The sequence below is a fragment of the Podarcis liolepis genome (assembly GCF_965112155.1).
Source record: "Podarcis liolepis genome assembly, chromosome: 10".
Lineage (NCBI taxonomy): Eukaryota > Metazoa > Chordata > Lepidosauria > Squamata > Lacertidae > Podarcis > Podarcis liolepis.
The window spans coordinates 12,341,887-12,356,711 of NC_139562.1; the positions used below are offsets into that span (position 1 = coordinate 12,341,887).

The following is a 14,825-nucleotide window of genomic DNA, read 5'->3' on the forward strand; positions in this document are numbered from 1 at the left end:
GTTCAGCATCCTGTTCTCACAGTGGCCAATCAGATCCAAGCACAAGAGCCCTCTCCCTTCCAGCAACTGCGATTCAGAAGCCTTTGAATTACTGCAGGCTTCCTCAACCTCAGCCCTCCAGATGTTTTGAGACTACAATTCCCATCATCCCTGACCACTGGTCCTGCTAGCTAGGGATCATGGGAGTTGTAGGCTAAAAACACCTGGAGGGCCGAGATTGAGGAAGCCTGAATTACTGCCTCCAACTATGGCTAGTAGCCATTGATAGGGATGGGGGAAAATTCATTTGGTTCACATTGTATTGCGAACCTAACACATTTCATGCTTCCCGAACCAAACAGAAAGCTGAAATGCAACGATCCATTGAGATTCATACATTGAGATTTGAATTTTGCAATGCAGTTCTTCAACCCAAAAATAACCACACAAAATAATAATAATAATAATAATAATAAAAACCTCGGCACAGAAAGAATTATACTCATCAAGATAATGTACAAAAATGCATTCTGGTAGGGAAAAAATGCTTGCAGAAATATGTGTTATGTTGTGGGGGAGGAAATGTAGGAATTTTCACGTGGACTGAATAATTAAAAAAAGAACTTAATGAGAAACAGAAATCAAAATTGACAGATTTTTCCACCCCTTCCTTCAATGCTTCAAAATGTTTCCCCATTTCTGATACAGTGGTACCTCAGGTTACATACGTTTCAGGTTACACACTCCAGTAACCCAGAAATTGTGCTTCAGGTTAAGAACTTTGCTTCAGGATAAGAACAGAAATTGGGCTCCGGCGGCGCGGCGGCAGCAGGAGGCCCCATTAGCTAAAGTGGTGCTTCAGGTTAAGAACAGTTTCAGGTTAAGAACGGACCTCCGGAACGAATTAAGTATTTAACCTGAGGTACCACTGTACTGTGGTCAGGCAAGTATCCTAAAACAGCAAATCGCAGGGAGATAAGGTAGAAGGGGATTTTTCCCCCCTTCTCCCATCTCCTGCATGTTCCATTTGAGTTAACCATTCTTTTCCCACCCATTATACCCAAATAGACAAATCCGTGTTTAATAAGCCCTGTGCCCCTTCAAATGTTGCATGACTACAACTCCCATCGTGCCTTTCTGTCTGATGAGGCTGATGAGATCTACAACATCTGCATTTGTTTGCTTCCCACCGTCTTCCCAATCCCTTCCCCCCTCCCTGCTCTAAATCTTCCCAGTGAATTGTAAACATAAATAGATGAGTTTGGGGGATAAAACTGGCATCTACTGCCCTTTCCATAGACAGACCCCATAAACAAATCTACAACAGCATCAACTACGCCGCTGACCCTTTCAGTTCATTCAATTCTCACAGAAATCAGAAAGTAGTAATAGTTTGTGGTTTATTGTGGATGTGGACAAGTTCAGACGGGCGACATATTATGGCCAGGAACTGTATGCAAGCACTGAATAATAAGATGTTTTGAGGTCTGCTGGTTGACCGCAAATTATTCAAAGTAATTCTAGACTGGTTGTTTTAAAGGTGGCGGGAAATGACCGTTCTTTGGAATACAGGATAAGCAACACGATTATAAGCAGGGACTCCCCACCACCACCACCAAAACATTTTAGCTTAAATAAATTTCCGTTTACAGATCTCTAGCTGTGGAAGAGATTCTTCAAATATTTCTAGATCGTGGTTCTAAGATGGAGAAGCTGTGGGAAAAGGACGTATAGGGAATGCAGAAGAAAGGAAGTTTCTGCTTAAACATCTCTTGGGATCGGGTGCTTCAGTAGAATTGTAGAGGGGTACCCAATGGCTATCTAGTCCAACCCCCTGGAATGCAGAAATCAGAGCTCAAAAATCCCTGACAGATGGCCATCCAACCTCTGCTTAAAGGTCTGTCCAATGAAGGAGAGTCTACCACTTTCCAAGATAGTCCATTCCACTGTCGAACAGCTCTTACCGTCATAAAGTTCTCCCTAGCGTTTACTCAGAATCTCCTTTCCTGTAATCTGAATGCACTGGTTTGGGTCCTGCCCTCTGGAGCAGCAGTCATTCACGAAAGTAAGCAATCAATTCTGAATTATTATAAGCACTAACCCCCCCCCCCCGCACTGTTGGGAAGAAAATATCTCTCATCCTATAACCCATTACATCAAAAGCAAGTGCCGTATTTTTCGCTCTATAAGACGCACCAGACCACAAGACGCACCAAGTTTTTGGAGGAGGAAAACAAGAAAAAAAATATTCTGAATCTCAGAAGCCAGAACAGCAAGAGGGATCGCTGCGCAGTGAAAGCAGCAATCCCTCTTGCTGTTCTGGCTTCTGGGATAGCTGCGCAGCCTGCATTCGCCCCATAAGACGCACACACATTTCCCCTTACTTTTTAGGAGGGGAAAAGTGAGTCTTATAGAGCAAAAATACGGTAAATAAGACAAAGACATGGGGCTGTATCCAACTAAGCCATACTCAGAGTAAACCTGTTGAAATCAATGAAATTAGCAAAGTGCGTTTATTCCGGTGGTTCTACTCTGAGTATGACTTAGCTGGATACAACCTGGTCTTGGGGAGCTGGGAAACAGCTAGTAAGTCATAATCTTTATGTTTAAGAATTCTGTATGCTGGTATTTGCTTTTGATATTTTCAAATTTTGCTTTATATTAATAGTCTCTCTCTCTCTCTGAGGGTATTGATTGTGCCTGTTAGACAAAACTTTTGGAGAGAAAGGCAAAAAGACTCACTTTTAGAAGCAGGTCTAAGCCAGCTACCAATTGTGAAAAGAATGTATTAGACATACATAATGATGCTTGGATCTCTCTGACTTACAGATGAGAGTCTCAAAGTTCTTAAGGTAGATCCACAACAGACAGAACACTGAAAATTTCTTCATTGCAAGAAGTCTGAAAACTGACCTTCAAGGGTGCTTGAAGTCTTCTCTGATAACAGGGACTAGCGCTCAAAAAGATATTTGAACCAGCTTTGGACTAATGGGGGAGGGTTGGGGCTTTTAATCTGTCAATGACCTTTCCAAGGCATTTGGCTGGCGGAGGCGAAGAACAAGATGTTTTCTGCTCCCCCAAATTCCATGTACAGGACCTGGCCAGACTAGCAGTCAAATCTTACTTCAATGTCCCATCAATGAGACAGAAAGATAAATTTGGAAGGAGCAGACCAGGCCATGTGGGACACACAGCTCTAGCCAAAGCTTTGCCCCTAATCCCTTTCTCTCTAGCAACTGCTGCTTCACTTTGCCCAAGGACAGGGCCAGCCCTGTATCCACAGCTGAAGGAGACAAACCAGATTTACTTGCAATGCACCAGATTGAAAAATAGCAGCAGGCTGAGTATCAGCTCTAAGAACAGTAGCTGTTCTTTCCCTGCCAAATTTGCAGGCAATAGGTGGCACTTTGATCCCCCTTCTCAGTGCCAAGATATTAGGGTTAAAGGTAAAGGGTAAATTAGGTAAATTAGGTCCAGTCATGGCCAACTCTGGGGTTGCAGCGCTCATCTCGTTTTATTTGCTGAGGGAGCTGGCGTACAGCTTCCAGGTCATGTGGCCAGCATGACTAAGCCGCTTCTGGCGAACCAGAGCAGCGCACGGAAATGCCGGTTACCTTCCCGCCTATTTATCTACTTGCACTTTGACGTGCTTTCAAACTGCTAGGTTGGCAGGAGCAGGGACCGAGCAATGGGAGCTCACCCTGTCACGGGGATTCGAACCGCCGACCTTCTGATTGGCAAGTCCTAGGCTCTGTGGTTTAACCCACAGCACCACCCGCGTCCATATTAGGGTTAGGGATTATTAAAAAAAGCCAGCATACAGTCCTGGTTTTTGACACACACTTCTAATTATTTCTTCTACTGCCAAAGGGGGGGGGGAGAGAATGAGGGAAGGGGGAGATGCACCATCAGAACTATTTATAATGGAGGAAAGAGGGCAGAGGATTCGAGGTATTTCAGACATCTAGCTCCCACACTTCCCTTACATCAGGTCGTACCCAACTTTAAGGTAACATGTGCAAGCAGGATTGGCAGCAGCCGTTTGCCACAAGCAAGGGGTTGTTGCATCAGTTCCTATATTCTCCATGCTGCTTCTTTTTCCCATCCGGCACAGCGCTCAGGGAGAAAGGGGCCTTTATGTTCTGCCTGTCCCTCTCAGCCTCTTCGTCCTCGTCGTACCTTTCGTCCTCCTCGTCCAGCTCTTCGTCGCTTTGGTGGGGGCTGTTGTGCTGAGAGACGGAGGGTGAGGGGGGCACCGATGGCGGGCGCGGATACCGAAATCCTTCAGTCTGCAGGAGAAATGGAAGCAAGGGATAAATACAATGCAAGAAGGGCCCTTAATGTAAAAACATGCCCTTCCTCCCCCTGCCACCCAAAATATTTTCCATTAATTTAAAAATGTACACTGAGGTCCAGCTCCGAGGGCCTTCTGGCAGTTCCCTCACTGTGAGAAGTGAGGTTACAGGGAACCAGGCAGAGGGCCTTCTCGGTGGTGGCGCCCACCCTGTGGAATGCCCTCCACTCAGATGTCAAGGAAATAAACAACTACTGTACCTGACTTTTAGAAGATGTCTGAAGGCAGCCCTGTTTAGGGAAGTTTTTAATGTATGATGTTGTGCTTTTAATTATGTTTGGAGCTGCTCAGAGTGGCTGGGGAAACCCAGCCAGATGGGCGGGACATAAATATTAATATTAATATTAATATTAATGTTAATGTTAATGTTAATGTTAATGTTAATGTTAATGTTAATGTTATTGTTATTGTTATTGTTATTATTACTATTATTGAAGCACCTGTTTCTCAGACAGATGGTGACATGTTCAGCGGTCATATCTGACTTATGTCCCTTGAAGCATAACATGTAGGAGGAGTTTCTTTCCCCAGGGCTACAACAGTTTAACAAGAACATACAGCAACTCGGGCTGTCAGTGGAACTTTTGCGATTGAGGTCCCTACCATCTGCCAAGGCTATAATAAAAACTAGGTTGTGGGATATTGAACACCAAGAACTAACAGTAGCAGCAGAGAAAACATGTTCCCCTCTCTTTATTTTCAACTTTCTTGGGCACATGAAACTACCGTATTTTTCACTCCATAAGACGCACCAGACCATAAGACACACCTAGTTTTTAGAGGGGGAAATGCAAGGGGAAAAAATATTCTTTAAAGGGAGCGCTGAGCAGAGCCCCCCGCCTGCATTTGCTCCATAAGACGCACACACATTTCCCCTTACTTTTTAGGAGGGAAAAGTGCGTCTTATGGAGCGAAAAATACGGTAACCATAATTACCTTGAATTTCTGCTTAACCCTCAAGAAAGAAGGGCATTCTCGCTGGCCAGGTTTAATTCAAATCCATCAAACCTCCTTTGGGGAAGGTTCTCAGTCAGGGTGGAAGGAGAAAGAACTTGCCCATGTGAAGACCACCTGGTGGAAACCCTTTACACACAGGGTTTTCAATTGTAAACTATATGCTGATCTCTGCCAGCAGTTTCTAGATCAACTCTGTATCCCCAAATGGAAACCAGAGTTGGAGGTCATACATTTTCTATTACTGGGGAATAAACAGGAGCTCACCAAGTTAGTGGCTAAATATCTCTATTTGGTTTTTTGTCGTCGAAATACACTGCAGACGTCTGATCTCCCTGGAGACCAAGAGATATGACAACAGACTGCTCTGCCTCTTTTCTTTTAGCAAATGTTTTGTGCCAATGGGGAAGTGGTAATACTGTATTGATTTGTTTTGGGTGTTGTATGTGAATTATGGTGCTGGAGGAGACTCTTGAGAGTCCCATGGACTGCAAGAAGATCAAACCTATCCATTCTTAAGGAAATCAGCCCTGAGTGCTTGCTGGAAGGACAGATCCTGAAGCTGAGACTCCAATACTTTGGCCACCTCATGAGAAGAGAAGACTCCCTGGAAAAGACCCTGATGTTGGGAAAGATGGAGGGCACAAGGAGAAGGGGATGACAGAGGACAAGATGGTTGGACAGTGTTCTCGAAGCTACCAGCATGAGTTTGACCAAACTGCGGGAGGCAGTGGAAGACAGAAGTGCCTGGCATGCCCTGGTCCATGGGGTCACGAAGAGTCGGACACAACTAAACGACTGAACAACAACATGTGAAGCCAATAAAGGTTTTACGGTACGATATAGGAGGAGTTACCTTTGGTGGAGCATTTGGTTCCAGCACGAATTTTTCAGGAAATGCCCGACTAAGGGCCAGGTGCCTAGCATGCATATAAAACTGTAAGGAAAGAGAAATAGAGAGAGATGTAACTTAGCGGCCCAGGCCTTCATCCTCTCATGATCACAACTGCGCGAGAAGGTCCATGCCTTACCATGGTGTCCTTGTCACAACTCTATGACTTCTACGACTATGACTTCACGCAATCATTCACAGAATGGTAGAATTGTAGAGTTGGAAGGGACCCCCAAGGGTCATCAAGTCCAACCCCCTGCAATGCAGGAATCTCAACTCAAGCACCCGTTACAGATGGCTATCCAACCTCTGCTTAGAAACCTCCAAGGAAGGAGAGTCCACCACCTTCTGGGGGTGTCCGTTCCACTGTCAAACAGCTCGTGTCATGAGAAAGTTCTTCCTAATGTTTAGATGGAATCTCCTTTCTTGTAACTTGAAGCCAGTGGTTCAAGTCCTACCCTCCAGAGCAGGAACAAATGGGCTTGCTCTGTCTTTCATGTGATGGGCCTTTAGATATTTGAAGGTGCCTAACACATCTCCTCTCGGTCTCCTCTTTTCCAGGCTAAACTCCCAACTCCCTCAACCGTTGCTCATAAGGCTTGGTTTCCAGACCCTTGATCATCACATACTGATGTATCCAAAAGCTACTTAGCAAATAATCCAAAGTGAGAGTTGGGAATCCTTTTCAGCCTGAGGATTGTGTTCCCTTATAAGCAATCTTCTGAAGGCCAGTGTGCATATGCACTAGTGATGGGCAGGACCAGATGCAAAATAACACCAGTCTTGAAAGACCTACACTGGCTGCCAGTACGTTTCCGAGCACAATTCAAAGTGTTGGTGCTGACCTTTAAAGCCCTAAACAGCCTCGGCCCAGTATACCTGAAGGAGCGTCTCCATCCCCATCGTTCTGCCCAGACACTGAGGTCCAGCGCCGAGGGCCTTCTGGCGGTTCCCTCGCTGCGAGAAGCCAAGTTAGAGGGAACCAGGCAGAGGGCCTTCTTGGTAGTGGCGCCCGCCCTGAGGAACGCCCTCCCATCAGATGTCAAATAGAAAAACAACTACCAAAATTTTAGAAGACATCTAAAGGCAGCCCTGTTTAGGGAAGCTTTTAATGTTTAATAGGTTATTGTATTGTATTTTACTGTTTTGTTAGAAGCCACCCAGAGTGGCTGGGGAAACCCAGCCAGATGGGTGGGGTATAAATAATAAATTATTATTATTAATTATTATTATTATTATTATTATTATTATTATTATTATTATTATTAAAAGCGGGCATAGCAATGGATGTTGCTCTTGCCTTGCACATTAGGTTACATCTCAGCCAAGGAGAAGTCAGAGATTAATACACAGAGACATGCCTCCATCTCCCAGTCAGGCATTGCAGTTCAAGGATACATTTCAGCAAGGCAAGAAACCACCTGAGGAGAGGTAGAGCTGATGAAAGGTGTGGCCAGGGTTGGCGGTGTGGCCTGTGGATAATCCTAAGGGCCAGATAAGAGAGGCCTGGAAGGCTGCATTCAGCCTCTAGGCCGAAGTCACCAACCCCTGATCTCAAGCAACAGGGAGCGTGATACACATGCAATCGTTCAGCGTACCCTGCCTAGATATCGCCAGTCCAGCAAGTCCGAGAGCCTCTCCGTTCGGTTTCTCTGAACGATCCTCTGCCGACGTGACTGCTGGCAGAATCCATACAGGAACTGCGTCAGCTGGTTACAGGACTCATCTGGGGAGCGGAATCTCCTGTCCACAATGTAAATACCTGCAGGAGACAAACCCAGGTTGGAAAGAAAAGAGTTTGCAGTTGCTCTTTGGCCTTTGAAGGCTTCTGTTGCATCTGTCATTATGCATGATAATGACCTTTGCAAAATCCCGTCCCTCATCAAGTGGAGACACTTGTGCTTTGTATAGCCAATCTGAACTCTCCTCTTCTCCCACTCTCTTTTTAAACTGAACTTTGGAAGGTCCAAAATGTAGGATATATCCAGCCTCATATAACCAACCTCTAATTAATGCATGGAGGGGTTAAGACCATAGAGTAAGTCGTTCTGCCAGGTGTAGCTAAGTCACATCCCCTCACCATGGGAGGAAGGACTACCAAACTCTTTGTTCTCCAACTTTCCTCCATCTGGCATCATGTGAACCCTTCCAGTAAGGATGTCTGAGCTGGAGGCTCCAAGCTTAGACCGTGTGGCTTCAGCAAGCCATCTTTGTGTTTCTATGCAAATAATTTAGAAAACTACCATTTTTGAAACGAAGTCAACTTGTCTATCGTTTCTCGCTGCTATATGGAAAAGCACATAAATCTGGCCTTTGAAGAGTTTGTAAGTAAACCATTTTTAACTCACCAAATGTATGGTCTTTTTCTATGCTAAGGGAAGTGGGAAACTTTGGAAATACAGTGGTACCTCCAGTGATGAACTTAATTCATTCCTGAGGTCTGTTCTTAACCCGAAACTGTTCTTAACATGAGGCGCGCTTTTGCTAATGGGGCTTCCTGCTGCTGCCGCGCCACTGGCGCACGACTTCCGCTCACATCCTGGGGCAAAGTTCACTACCAGGAGCATGTACCTCTGGGTTAGTGGAGCTTGTTACCCAAAGCATTCGTAAGGAGGAAGGTACATAACCCGAGGTTCCATTGTGACTTAGAAGGGGATATTTTAAAGGCCTAATTGTCTATATATCCGTGATTTACTTTGCTACATGTTTTGTGATTTTAGATCTCTGCTGGGGCTCTCTCACCAAAGAGCGATTGCCCCCTGGATCTAGGCATCCAGAGAATTCTCCTTTTAGTCTGTAACCAAATATTAACCAAAAATGCAGCGCAAAAGCCTGCATCCAAATCAGCCCAATCTCTCAAAGTTGGGAAAAAGCACGTGGAAAATGCACTGTGTTGGCTAACCCCCCTAGCACATTAATAATCTGTTCCATGGCTGCAATGTCCTCACCATAGGCAGCTGGGTCAGCCACATGCTCCTGCATGAAACAGCCAAATCCGGAGAGATTTGTGGTCACGCTGGGAATCCCCATTACGGTGCACTCGGCTGCCAAAAGACAAAGAAGGTTTAACTCTCACAGTGATGTGCCACTTTGCAGGGTCAAACCAGAAGCAGGCTGCATTGAAACTGTACGCCCCCTGTCCATAATAATAATAATAATAATAATTTATACCCCGCCCTCCCTGGCCAGAACTGGGCTCAGGGCAGCTAACACCAATAAAATCACAGTAAAAACATAGGGGGAAAAGAGAGGAGGAAAAAAAACACAATTTAAAATACAGGTTAAAATGCAATTTAAAATGCAGCCTCATTTTAAAATAGCCGATAAATCAAGACCATAAGGGGAGGGAAACATAAGGGTCAGACTGAGTCCAAACCAAAGGCCACGCAGAACAGCTCTGTCTTGCAGGCCCTGCGGAAAGATGTCAAGTCCTGCAGGGCCCTAGTCTCTTGTGACAGAGCGTTCCACCACGTTGGGGCCAGTGCTGAAAAGGCCCTGGCCCTAGTTGAGACCAATCTAACCTCCTTGAGGCTCGGGACCTCCAAAGTGTTATTTGTGGACCTTAAGGTCCTCCACGGGGCATACCAGGAGAGGCGGTCTCGTAGGTATGTGGGTCCTAGGCTGCGTAGGTCTTTAAAGGTCAAAACCAGCACCTTAAACCTGACCCTGTACTCCACCGGGAGCCAGTGCAGTTGATAAAGCACTGGATGAATGTGATCCCATGGCAAGGACCCTGTAAGGAGCCTCGCCGTGGCATTCTGCACCCGCTGGAGTTTCTGGGTCAGCTTCAAGGGCAGCCCCACATAGAGCGAGTTACAATAAAAGCCAGTGAGTCTGTCATTTGCTTACCGGGAGTGTAACCCCAGGGTTCATAGTATGATGGGAATACCCCAAGATGGCAGCCTCTGACAAACTCTTCGTAGTCCATCGGCAATAAGGGACTTGTTGAAGAAAGGAATTCAGGGTGCAAGATCACCTGAATGAGAAGAGGAAAACCCACATAAACATTGCCTTTAGAGGTGTAATTAAAAAAGGGGGAATTTTCAAATCTAGCAGTCCCTTGCTATGTGCAGCAGAGACAAAACCCACATAAGCAGAGCCAGATTTACGTATGAGCTAAACAAGCTATAGCTTAGGGCCTCACTCTCTTGGCGCCCCCCCAAAAAATTAAAGGGGGAAAAAACCTGAATGTACATTTCCAAAATATAAGATAAAAAACAAATAAAATAAAACCTACATACAACAACAGTGTTTTGTGTTGTGTAGGCTCCTATGATGTAAGTAATAGGCCCCACCTGCTAGCCTGCTCCCTAAAATATCACTGGTTTGCTCATTTCTATATATAGGGTGCCTTCATTCTGCATGTAATATACTTCTTCTTAATTGTATTTCACTATTAATATACTTCTTCTTAACTGTATTTCAGTTCAACAATTACTTTGTATTTTGTTATGTGCAAATGGCTTTAGATACCTATGTGGTCCATAAATTACTAGCATATATTCAACACAAAGAACAGGGACAATTTGTTGTTGGCAAAGTACAGCTGGACATATAAAGGGCCTCATTACCTTCAGTAGCTTAGGACCTCATCAAACCTAAATCTGGCCCTGCGACCTGAGTGACAGCTGCTCTTCACACACGGGAACCAGGAGAACAGCATAATTGATCTATGTGGAATGGCTGACATCTGTAAGGAACTTCCAAATTGGATTACTGCAATACGTTCTGCATGGGGCTTTCCCATTGAAGACGACTTGGAAATTTCCATTGGTGCAAAATGCAGCACTCGGATTCCTGGCTAGCATTTCTTTTAGAACTCATATAACCCCTTTGTTCCTGGACTCAATTCAAGGTGCTCACACTAAATAAATAAGCCTGTTGCAGCAAAAACTGAAGACTCTCCTGGCATCTTAAGGATTCCTGGCTGGGGTTTAGTTTAGACCTCATATAGCCCCTATTTTAAAACTAGCTGCCTTGGTTGCCGTCTGGGGGTTCAAGGGTGGGAATGGCTAGTCTAGTTAAAAGGAACTCACGTAGCAGCAATAGTACTGGGAGAGAAAGATTAATGACCTAGCTTGGATTGGGACAGTGCCATGCATTCCCTCCTGCCTTCTGAAAATAATGCATCTTTGTACTCTGGTGCTGGAGGAGACTCTTGAGAATCCCATGGACTGCAAGAAGATCAAACCTATCCATTCTGAAGGAAATCAGCCCTGAGTGCTCACTGGAAGGACAGATCCTGAAGCTGAGGCTCCAATAGTTTGGCCACCTCATGAGAAGAGAAGACTCCCTGGAAAAGACCCTGATATTGGGAAAGATGGAGGGCACAAGGAGAAGGGGACGACAGAGGACGAGATGGTTGGACAGTGTTCTCGAAGCTACCAGCATGAGTTTGACCAAACTGCAGAAGGCAGTGGAAGACAGGAGTGCCTGGCGTGCTCTGGTCCATGGGGTCACGAAGAGTCGGACACGACTAAACGACTAAACAACAACAAAACTCTGTGTACCAGCTGTTCCATGTTTTTTAAGGCAGAGGAGACAGGGAAATATACATTTTTAAAGCCCTGAGAGCTGCACCTTCACTCGATCTGTCCTGTTGTTGAAAAGGCCGATGCGTCTAATGGTGCTGAGGATCGGGTCGGTGGAATCATCGATCATGTTATGGGTTGTCACTGGTGGAAGTCCCTGTCGCTGCAACAGAACAAGATGTGCATTTGGGGACATGTTTCAAATAAACAGACAAAAAAGGCAAGTTTGTAGCCAATGGGGTCTAAACACCAGCATAGCCTTTTTGAAGTGGCCCCACTTTATTTGGAACCTTCTGAATTCAGAAGGAAGTTACCATCTCTGTGGTTACTTTTAGGAAACTCGTTTCATGCTCTTTTAAGGTTTCAAGGGTGGGTTGTTGTTTTTTAAAAAGTTTCTATTTATATCTCATTTTTGCTGTGTTTTTCTTTATTGTAAGCCACACAGCGGGCCTTAATGGGCCTTGGGGTAGTAGAAATTAATACTTAGTTATACAGAGTAGAAATTAATAGTTGTGCTCATTAACATCAATGGGTCTTCTCTGAGTAGGCCTAGAACAGGATACAACCCATAGCATTTAAAGAAAATAAGCAACTTTTTAAAAAGAATGATATTGATGGTATGTAGATTTACTACTCTAGTGAGAGCTAGACCATAAGACAAATTTTATGCTTTCCATTAAATAATCAGAAAAAAGAGCCTCTAACCTGGGTTGAATAGATGGCCCGTTTTATGATGGTGAGGTCATCACGATCTATGATCTTGCTCATATCAGGGATTTCTCCTCTGTGGGTGCAATAGGGAAGATCTTTTTTGTGAAAAGAAGGGAAGCATTTTCCAAAATAATCATTTAAAATTTCTGAAGTGGGAGCTCTCTCTGGCCCACAACACTGGGATTGTTTAACTAACCCAGACTTCATACGCAAATACGTAACTCTACAGTGAAATTGAGACACCTGCATCCATCTGTCATGGATGCTTTAGCTGAGATTCCTGCATTGCAGGGGGTTGGACTAGATGACCTTTGGGTCCCTTCCAATTCTATGATTCTGTGAATGAGAGCTCACCTTAATAGTGCATCATAGAGCTTTTTGCCAAATTTTTCCTTGAGCAAATGCGCAGTGTCCCTAAGAGAGAGAGAAAGAAACAGATCATCGTTAAAGGCTTCCGATCCACTTTTTCCCATGTGAATCATGTTGATCTCTGCTTCTTCTTTTTCCTGCCAGCATCCCCTGACTTGGTGTTCTTCATACGCTGGACGACAACTCCCATCAACCCTGACCATTGGCCAGGCTGGCTGGGGCTGATGGGAGGAGGAATCTAACGACATTTGGGTGAACAAAGTTGTTCGCAGAAATGTTCGAAGGGCAGCAGTGCCTGGGTTTGGCTTCCTTTGCAAGGAAGAGAACACTAGAGATCTATGACAACATGGCCAGTGGTCAAGGATGAGAGGAACTGTAGTCCAGCAAGGGACACAGGCTCCACATCCCTATTGTCATACTTGCTTTATTTACAAATATGCCAATAGATCACAGGTGGAGGTAAGCAAACACGAGCAGTCCTAGCAGGTCACAAATCCACTGTCCCCCAAATCACCTACTGCAAGGTATCTCAAGATCCTGCCAGCCCTTCAGCTCACTCCCTGGACCTCTCTAAGGTGGCTGTGTCATGCTTTACAGATGACAGTCCTCTACTCGAGGTCTAGTTTAAAGATAACAGACCAGAAGAAGGAAAAACAGGAGAGGCTCTGAAGTTCCCCATTGACAGTGAGACCAGGGCAGCAGACTAAGAAGGCATACCGATCCACCTGGTTGCAGCTTTCCCTGCTGTGTTGACAGGTAAAGGTAAAGGGACCCCTGACCATTAGGTCCAGTCGTGGCTGACTCTGGGGTTGCGGCGTTCATCTTGCTTTATTGGCTGAGGGAGCCAGCGTTCAGCTTCCAGGTCATGTGGCCAGCATGACTAAACCGCTTCTGGCGAACCAGAGCAGCGCACGGAAACACCGTTTACCTTCCTGCTGGAGTGGTACCTATTTATCTACTTGCACTTTGATTTGCTTTTGAACTGCTAGGTTGGCAGGAGCAGGGACTGAACAACGGCAGCTCACCCCGTCATGGGGATTCGAACTGCTGACCTTCTGATCGGCAAGTCCTAGGCTCTGTGGTTTAACCCACAGCGCCACCCGCGTCCCTCTGTGTTGACAGGTATTGCTTTTCTATTTAATTTGAATAACTATTTCTAAGCTTGTATCTGTGCATATAAAACTCGCATGTGCATATGTGGCCCTGCCCCCGCCATTGCAGAACTGCAGTTTTACCCCGCTCACGAGCATTAGCTGTGGGGCAGGGGAAGAAAATGTATTTCCTATTGCGGAGAGATCTCTGTATCTCTCCCGCTGAGGAAACACCGTACAACTGCAGCTCCCCAAGGAGATATTGGGCATCGGACGCACGGTTTTGTTTGGAACACCTTTAAAAGAGAAGGGTGTGGTTACTTTATCAGACCACAAGGCGGCAGTCTCAAAAACTCCTAGTGCAAGTTGGATACACGGTCCAGAAACAGCAAGAGTTACTGTGATGCAGAAGCAAAACGGCCTCTTGCCAAATTCCTTCCTGTTTCATTCTTTCTCTTAACTTTTTTTCTCCCTTTCAATTCTCCTCCTGCCAAAATTCCTCTTCCTGCCTAATGATTGCAGGCACAGCGGGGTTCACCCTAGTTTTGCAATCTGAGCATCAGATCCGGGTCTTGAACCAGGTGTGTGGGCATTGACACAATTCGATAAGTGTAAGCTGGGAACCACAGCCTGAGCAAGTCCTGGGTCAGCTTCCAGATATTTCATAGAATAAATTGGGTGGCGTGCAACTATATTTTACTGAGAGCGGACCTCCTGAAATTAATGGACCTAACTTGGTCAGGTTCACCCTTTGGGCAAACATGAAACCCACCAGCTGTTTCACACACCAGAATCAGTCGATCAATCAGTCATGGACTGTCATGGACTGTCATGAATCAACCAGTCAGTCACGGACTGTCACGGACTGGTTGGACACAGAGGAATGGTGGGAGGAACTAGCAGGGAACTTCCAAAGGAAGAAGACTCAGAGCCAGGGGATTGGT

General features: G+C 45.4%; 1 protein-coding gene across 2 annotated transcripts in view; it reads right to left on the bottom strand.

Annotated features, from left to right (window-relative positions):
- Positions 1-1,362: 1,362 nt before the first annotated feature.
- The window catches only part of GYS2 (glycogen synthase 2), a 65,285-nt gene continuing 51,822 nt past the window's right edge, over positions 1,363-14,825 (bottom strand). Inside the window, exons 9-17 of one of the 2 annotated variants that reach the window (XR_014516122.1) lie at positions 12,776-12,835; positions 12,416-12,494; positions 11,760-11,873; positions 10,029-10,155; positions 9,128-9,223; positions 7,778-7,941; positions 6,144-6,224; positions 3,579-4,268; positions 1,363-3,319 (exon numbers count right to left, since the gene is read on the bottom strand). Coding sequence is in view for 1 of the 2 variants with exons in the window: in XM_083461174.1 (XP_083317300.1) it covers positions 4,047-4,268; positions 6,144-6,224; positions 7,778-7,941; positions 9,128-9,223; positions 10,029-10,155; positions 11,760-11,873; positions 12,416-12,494; positions 12,776-12,835 (943 nt within the window). In the remaining variant the exon portion in view is untranslated. Of the gene's footprint in view, positions 4,269-6,143; positions 6,225-7,777; positions 7,942-9,127; positions 9,224-10,028; positions 10,156-11,759; positions 11,874-12,415; positions 12,495-12,775; positions 12,836-14,825 lie in introns of both variants that reach the window. The other variant, XM_083461174.1, reaches the window with a different exon arrangement.